Here is an 8,994-nt window from a genome sequence, read left to right as displayed (position 1 = left end):
GCACTTAGTTTCGAACTTTTCTCGAGACGAATTCACAGAAATACATCAATGAAAGTTGTCTGGAACAAAATCAACAGACTTAATGGGACTTCAAACCTGACCAAATTTCTGCCATCTGCACTCCCAATGGAACTTTAACTGACGCAGATGAGATTTCTAATTACTTTGGAAAAGTGTGGTGCGAATACTCCTCTGACAGCAACTTCTCCAGTGCTTTCATTGATAATAAAAGGACTCCAATATCTCCTCCAAATAATATCGATAGATGTGCCATGTTCCTGGAAAATTGCGTATCTACCTCAGAACTTGGAAGTTGTCTCTCCAATTTGAAGGGTAAGACACCTGGTCTAGACCGCATCTCATACCAAATAATCAGTGCTATGTCTAAGTCTAGTAAAAATAAATTACTGGACCTATATAATACGGTATTTATGACTGGCCATATACCCTACATGTGGAAACTGGCAACAGTTGTTCCAATTCCAAAGTCAAAAAATGTCTCCATCGCATCAGATTATCGCCCAATTTCTCTTTTATCTTGCCTCTCTAAAGTATTAGAGAAAATTATGGCATCTAGATTATCTTGGTTTCTTGAGTCCAAGAACCTGATAACAAAGCAACAAGTTGGTTTCAAGCGGGGTAGAGGGTGCATCGACACTCTGTTACATATTGATTATTTCACAAGCAAAGCAATTTCCGAACGAAATCACGTAACAATTCTCTCAATTGATTTCGAAAAAGCATTTGACAGAGTTGGTGTTCATGTTATTTTAAAACTCTTGAAATCATGGAAGGTTGGACCCAAATTCTTCAACTACATCAAATCATTCATGTCGCATCGGCGGTTCAAAGTTAGAATCAACAATCATCTTTCTGATTCCTTTCCGCTAATGAATGGCATTCCGCAAGGATCTCCTCTCTCTGTCACGCTTTTCCAGATAGCTTTCAACGAAATTAGCAAAATTCTTTATCGTGTACCAAGAGTGGAACATTGTCTCTACGCGGACGATGTATACACTTTTACAAAAGAAAAACACAACACGAAAGCAATGAACATCCTCGAATCTTTTGCATGGGAGATCTCCACATGGGCAAAGCTAAAATTTCTACACAAAAATCAAAAAAAATGCACATTTGTCGAAAACAAATGTGCAATGCAGGAAACCTACTGATGCATATTAATGACTTACCAGTACTAAATGTGCAGACGTTCCATGTTCTCGGGCTCACGTTTTCAAACAATTATCGTTGGAAAGCACACTGCCTTCGGTTAAAAAACTCCCTTTTAACAAGGGTAAATTTCATACAGTACGTTGCTTGGAGAAGCCATGCGCATATTAACACTATCCCTTATCTTACCAAAATGCTTGTGTTAAGCAAGATTGAAATCGCTTTGATAATTTATGGCAATAGCTGCAAATATAATATCAACATCCTTAAACCGGTCTATCACCAAGCCGTCAGAGCAAGTTGTTATGCTTTTAGGACGACGCCCATAAATAATATTAAAATGGAAACTGGTCTCCCAACTTTAGAAAATAGACTTTATGAGTTAAAAGCCAAAGTAGTCCCGAAGCTTCTTAATTCAAACAAATCCATTCTCGGTGATGACGTAAGAAAGATTATTATCGCGAAGAAAATTCCAAAGTCACCATTTGCAATTGGCCATTGTTTGTGCATCGCAAAGGAATTGAACATTCCCTTAAAAATTCTCCGCTCTTTTGGTGTTAAACCTCCTTGGATTTTGAAAGACTGCTCTTTTTACATCTCACTGTCTATGCACAAGAAAGAAGATACTCCAAATTACTTCTTCAGGAATCTAATAGCTGAAAAAACCCAAGTATTGGACAGTACTGGTTGGAATCTTTTGTACACAGACGGCTCAAAATCTTCTGGTCTGCCTCCTGCTTGTGCGGTGGTAGATGCTACAGGACGGGTTCTTCTCAACCACATATTTCACGAAAGTACTTCAACTTTCATAACCGAAGCCACACCTATCCTTCACGCTGCCAACCTTGCCCATAAAAACAAACTTTAAACCGTCATTGTTACCGACAGTTTGTCTGTATTACAAGCTACTCGGAACCCTTCGACTTCGAGATGGAGCACCATCAACAAATTAAGGAATATAATTACTACACCCGACGGAAAACTTAAAATGTTACGGGTACCAAGTCACATCGGTTTACTGAGAAATGAGCAGGCTGATCGAGTGGCAAAGTATGCTGCTTCTGCTCCTCTAAATATGGATGATGTCATGGAAAAGTTGGATCTTCAAAGATACATTGGAAGAAAAGTCAAAGAGAAAATTGCAGAAGAAAATTTAAAATACCATCATCGACACTACTCTTGCATTAACCCTCAATTAACTCCACCTATATATCCAACAAATGTTGAGAAAACCAAGATCCAAACATTCTCGAGAATTCGCCTTGGTCATACAATTGCAACTCACCAATGGATCCTGAAGAAGTCTTCTTCCCTAATCTGCTGTTGTGGACAAACTCTTACTATAAAGCACATTCTCTACGACTGCCTCAACTTTTCCTTGGCTAGAAGTATTGCATTTGGAACGATTAACCCTTTGGACATTCTACAATCAGCTTCAGAACAGAATATCAATTCTATATATTACTTTTTTAATACTACTAAGCTCATTATCTAATGTACATTTTATTATTCTTTTTTTTTTTAATTAGAGCCGATAGCCTGTGTTGCTAGTGCTCAATGTCTTTTTTTAGTCTAAGAATTCATTTCATTAGTCTAAAATTAAAATAATAATATAAATAATAAGACATTTCTTTAAATGCGGGATTATTTACAAATTATTTTTGGCAATACTTTCGACTGCTTAACTCAAATATTCTTTTCCTACTCTGCTGTCTTTCACAAATATCCTATTTATATACATTTTTGCCATCATATTACTAGCATCTAATTTTATGACTTGATTTTTAATTCGCTAACCTGCTTTTGCTGGTAACCGTTTTCATCGGCCTGTGGCTGCATGAGGCGCCTGCGAATATGCACTTTACCTTTACCTGTCTGTTTTTCCGCTAATCGCTTTCATCGATCTGCAGCTGCATGACGCCTCGCGAATATACATTTGGTTGTAGAAAATGACTAGGTTTGGGATTTCCGTAACAATACGTTTTCATAGCGAATATACTTTTCATTCGCTTTCCATTCTAACCTATTGGGCATTGGTATATCTACGTATGGATGTGTGTTTACAGCATTTGGTTTATGCCGCTATATTACCAATGATTTGATGTTATAATTCTGCGAAAACCATCGTAATAAATACGATGTTTTTGTTGTTATCATTATTCTTTTTGTTATTTTGCAGTTTCTTATAGCCCACGTTAACGCACTTTACGGCTTTTGTTTTTATTTTGCTATTCTTTAAGCTAAACAAAACTTTTCGCTCTGTGAATGCGGTTCAATCTCGCTTTTAGAAGTCTAAATATCGTAAGGTAACATGAGCCACACACAACTTTGCAGAAAGATATTGAAATTTTCTAAGCGATATGGCCGTTTTTTATTTCCCTTATTTTTCATTTTCTATTTTTTTTCGTGTATGCCAACTTTATTAACGCTTTAATAATGCTTTCGAGAGCCTCTAAGAGTCACCTGCATTTTGAAAAAAAGAAACGTATTTTCTTAAATCGTTTTTATACACATCAACAAAGGATGAGGGTATATTCGTTTGTCAAAACGTTTGCAGCACTCAGAAAGAAGCTTGAGTGACCGTAGAGTATATAAGTTAACACTGTACAGCAAAACGCTGACTGTTGATTAGTGCTACATTAGTGCTTTTATTTTCGTATTAAATATTACTTTATATTAAATACCATTTTTGGATGAACTAGTTTTTAAGTTAGGTTGTAAGGGATTTTCAGTTCTAATAAACTTATCAATATAACAAGACGTGTTAGTTTATATACTCTTGATCAGCATCAAACTCTCACTTGAGTTAAGTGTGTTTGTCTGTCCGTTTGTGCAATGTCTATGACAAACATTCTACTGGCCGCAAAAATAAAGTTATCGATATCAAATTTGGCAGAAACATTGAACACAGGTTGGTATTGAAAGTGGATCAAAAAAGTCTAAGGTTACGCCTTCTATAGGGAAAATATCTCTATTTTTCAAAGAAGAAAGAATTGGTTTCTCGATCACTACTCATAAATGCAGGTGATAAATCTACAAAAATTTATAGCACTCGTACAAAAATGGGACACGACCAAAAATTGACGACGCCTACTCAATATTATAGTGCACTAAGGTTTAATTGTTTTTTCAATGCCTTTATACGGACAGAAGCAACTTTCAAAATCCCCATAAAATATATAAATTCCTGACCAGCTTCAAATTCGGAATGCAACCAAGTATGTCCGTCTCTTCATCTGTCCATCCGTCCCCCTCCCCAACTCGGTAGTATCTATGGTATGCATCCTCCCGCTCGCAAAAAAGGAAGATATCGGCTATAAACTTGAAAAAAAAGTTGAAAATAATTCAAACGAGACGCTTACAACACTCCCACGTGAGAGCATCTTCGCTTTCCATGTTTTTGGCTCGTTACTCATAAAATACAATACATACACCATATAAATTTTCCTTTCATTCCGAAAATAGAAAAAGGGATGGATATAAAAGATCGGTCCCGACCGAATGTAATTTTTGTATTTGTTTAACATAATAAACGAGCTAGTTAGTTAAGCATATAAAAAATAAACATTTCAGCTATATTTTGTAAAAGCTGCATTTACCAATCTTAAAAACTCCCCCGTTGGGGGCACTTGAAGCGTTGGGGGGTTTTCGATGAGTCTATGCTTTTTTGCAGTGGCAAAATAACGCATAACAACATTACCTCAGCCAAATTGTTTCGTTTAGCAGGTGACTACCGCTCGTGTTTAAGCGAAGGATATTAATTGAAATAACTGAAATTTGCAAGGTTATGTGCAAACATATCCAAATTTTGGTTAAATTTACACTGCACACTGCCTTATAAAATAAGTTGCGGCCAAAGCAAACAGAAAAAATTCTTCATTCAAGCATTCACCGATCCTATTTAGAAGATACGTGCAAAATTTCAATAAGATCAATGAATTCAGTTAAGAGGTATGGAGTCAATCGACTTCAAAAGTAAAGTTTTGAGAAATACGCATTTACTAACCTTGCTAGCGAAAACCAAAATGGACTTTTGGCAGCTTTTTAAAAGAAATCCAAGTTATACAAATTTTATATATTATTATACAATAAAGCTAATACTCAGTTTTGGAGAGAATTAAAAAAATCAGCTTCGAATAATAATCCAAAACCATTTATAGAAACACTTCAATGGGAGTGATATGGAACAGAGTCAAACTAGCAGAAGTGAAAAAAAGTTGCTCATTTGCAGAACACCCTTATAAATACCTACATAATTTACCAGTTAAAAATGCGTAAATTCTCAACGTTGTGGGCTCACGTTTTCAAACAAATACTGTTGGAAGCTACAATGCCTTCAATTGAAAAATGTCATTCAACCTAGGATGAAAGACATACTTTGCTTTGCGTGGTCAAGCTTTGTTCATGTAAACACCGCTGCTTATCTTAGCAAAATGCTCATTTTAAGCAAAATTGACTATGGTTTTATCATATACGGCAGCAAAAGCAAATCGAATATATATATTAGAGCTAGTGCATGTGCTTCCCGAGCAACACCGATCAACAATATCATTACATCATATCAGTCATCATCCGACAACTTAATACTCAGCCAAGATGCTAAAAAGGCTCTTATTGCCTGAAGAATCAAGAGATAATAATCCCCAATTAACTCCTATATAGGTGTTGCAAAAGAAATAATCATTCCCCTAAACATTTTCTGAAAATATAGGACTACATCGCCGCGGGCTTTAAACGTCAACTCTTGTGACATTTCACTCTCATCATTCAAAAGGCTATGCAAGCCAAATCTCGTCTTCAGAGAAAACTAATACTTGGGCAAATAATGTTTGGCATCATCTTTTTACAGGAGTTTCTAAGAGTGATGACTTGGCCCCTGTCTACCCAATAGTAGATGCCACAGGGGAAATGCAAATTAATCCAACATATACCCGCGAAGCTAAAGCTATTCTTCAGGCCACAAATCTTGTCTGTAAAGCTAAACTTAAAACGGTTACCAGCACAGATAGTTTCTCGGCCGTAAAAGCTCTCTTCAACCTCTTAAATTTCAACTGGAACACTGTTAACGAAACAAAAAATATCATCGCCACGCACTGAAACAAAACTAAAACTTTTTTGGGTTCCAAGTCATATTGGTATCTTGAGAAATGAGCGAACAGACTTAGCGGCCAAATCCCCAACTTTCACACCTTCAATTATGGACGACACAATAAAAAAGTTTAATCTTCGAAAATATATTAGGATAAAATTAAAGATCATCTGATCTGCGATTGTGGGCAACATTTTGCGATTAAGCATATGCTGTTTGAATGCCAAAACCTTCCTAATATTCGAAAATCAATTTTGGCATTTAACGCTATGAACATCTTGAAAATATCTTTAGTACTTAATATCAATAAAATGTTAAATTTTATTAAAGATGTGTAAGTAATCATCCAATCTACCCAAAAAAGAAGAAAAAGAGCTGATAGTCTTAGTTGGTCATTCTACTTTTAGTCCTACAATTTATTCTTTTGGTCTAAATAAATTATAATAAGAATAATAATAATATTATAATGAACTAGTGAATTAGTATCCTCTCAATCGTTATTTGATGTTCAACACTTGGATTTTAACTTGAATTGTAATGAGAATAATAATGAGTGGATAAATGGATATTACATTAATATTTGTTACAAAATAAATATAAACATAAATAAATAAATAATTCATTAGGAACGTTTGCTTTTTATCGTATACCTAACCTAAGCAAACCGCTGTTCACAATGTTACTTATAACATTTATAAAATCCTGTTTTAAATCTGCGTGCATTGCCGGCAGAGAACTCCAGAATCGGATACCGTTTACGTAAAATTTACTCAATTGAATGTTGTAATTTGTATAGAATATCTGCGAGAACGTAAGCATTTTACATTTCCACAGATTATCAAAAGTCATTGCAACGTATCGTTCGACAAAGTGTGAAACACTGTTAAAGAATACCCTACATTTTCTCCGGTTAGCAGAGTCATATTTCCTGAATAACTCACAGCAACACAGAAGTACAGCCATTAAATATGGTTTTGCTGTAACAATAAATAGAGAATTTTAGATGGTGTTGATAACGGTTGCAGTCAAAGTGATCTGACTATAAGCTGCTGCCAACCGTGGCATTGATAAGATCGGTCCATGTTAAGTCAGAATAGGTTTAAAAACAACGCAAAACTTTTAGACAAACTTTACTATCTATATTTGTTTACCGTTTAGCATTACAACAACAGGCTGTTAAAAGATACTCAGTGTTGTACTCTTTTCAGACAGTTATTTAGTTTTAATACAACGTCCCGGTTTTCGACATTGTGTAAAAATGTGACGCGTTTGTTTAGCGATTATGAATTCACGTACTTTTGACATGTACGGAAGATGTGAAATCGGCCAAAACTCATTGTTTGTTTTTAGAACTGTAACGATTTTGGAACTTGTAGACGTAATTAAAATATATGCATGTGATAAGTTTCAGCCGAAAGGTAAATTACAGCTATTTCAGCTGCTTAGGGGCTAAATATTATGAACACGGGTAACAAGGATTAACAATAGAGAATTCGCTATGTAAATTGTAAAAATTGCAATGTAAATGTAAACTTTGAAATTAGTGTAAATTTGTTTACTTACAAATGTCATCATTGCTCATATTTTCTCAACGATTACTCTCTCTTATTGCCGTCGATTGATGATTGGTGCTCCGTGTTTTATGCTTGTTCTAAAGCAATCCAAGTAACAATGATAATAACAATAACACCATCAACAGGAAAAAAAATTATTCTTATCAAGTTTGCTAAATTATTTAAAAAATGCGTAACTTGTGTAGGCGACCAGAGTACACACTAAAAATTAAAGAGATTATTTGGTAAATACACACTACAAAAAAAAAACATTGAAAATATTATATACATTCGTTTGAACGGAAGTTTTTGTTCTTTATTAATGAAGTGTTGTTCACTCAATCCGTCATTCGACACAATTTAGATTAAATAATGATAAATTGTAATAAAAGAAACAAAGACAATAAGAAAAAATAGTCTTCAACATTTCTTATCTTTGTTAAGATTTTCGACGAAAATCGTTCACAAGGTAAGAGCGTACAGATAAAGAATTATGTCTTTGTTTGCGGGAATGCTGTTAATTATTAACACTAAACGTACCATGCGTACCATAAAATATACATACATCGAAAAGCGGGGAACGAGTTTTTATTGTAGCATCAGAAAAATATTCTGTTTACTATCTACTTTACTAAGATACATACGTTTTTTTTTGAAGCGGTCATTTGACCGTTCATGGTAGGATGAAATGTCGATACGTTTAGTATTAAAGTTTGCATTAACCTTATATAGAAAAGCAAACTTACTGAAAATAAAAGAAACTTTTTAAGTTTGAAATGAATTTTATGAGCTTATTTTTTTCCAAGGAAATAATTTTGTATTATACATACATTTATAAACCAAATTAGAAAAAAGAAACCATAATATATAAAAAATTCGAAATAAGTTCTCTGGTATCTCCTTTTTATATGTATGTATATATGTTACAATACGTTAAATGTATAATAACACTGTATAGAAACGTGCCCATTGTATGGTAACGTAACATACGTTACAATTGGGTATCTAAAAAATGATGCAACCCAACTCACCCCCAACCTCAACAACTACAAGAGACAACTACGTAGTTTTAATTCTTGAAAGATATTTAGAAAGCTTCGCAATGTTTTCATACTTGAACTTTGGAATAAAGAGAAAAAAGGGGAAAAGGCTCTTTTCTGCACATAATATATGTGGCCTAAA

At 34.5% G+C, this 8,994-nt stretch overlaps 1 protein-coding gene across 2 annotated transcripts in view; it reads right to left on the bottom strand.

Moving 5' to 3' along the window:
* Window positions 1-8,185, bottom strand: part of LOC119643694 (calcium-binding protein E63-1) — a 34,435-nt gene extending 26,250 nt beyond the window's left edge. For both annotated transcript variants that reach the window (XM_038043098.1, XM_038043099.1), the window contains exons 1-2: window positions 8,102-8,185; window positions 7,823-8,034 (exon numbers count right to left, since the gene is read on the bottom strand). In XM_038043098.1, coding sequence (XP_037899026.1) covers window positions 7,823-7,841 — 19 coding nt within the window. In that variant the 5' untranslated portion in view covers window positions 7,842-8,034; window positions 8,102-8,185. The remainder of the gene's footprint in view (window positions 1-7,822; window positions 8,035-8,101) is intronic.
* Between the last annotated feature and the right edge of the window lie 809 nt (window positions 8,186-8,994).

Source organism: Glossina fuscipes, unplaced genomic scaffold (genome assembly GCF_014805625.2).
Source record: "Glossina fuscipes isolate IAEA_lab_2018 unplaced genomic scaffold, Yale_Gfus_2 61535, whole genome shotgun sequence".
Lineage (NCBI taxonomy): Eukaryota > Metazoa > Arthropoda > Insecta > Diptera > Glossinidae > Glossina > Glossina fuscipes.
The sequence above is the reverse complement of the archived record's forward strand: the minus strand, read 5'-3'. Positions and strand labels throughout refer to the sequence as shown.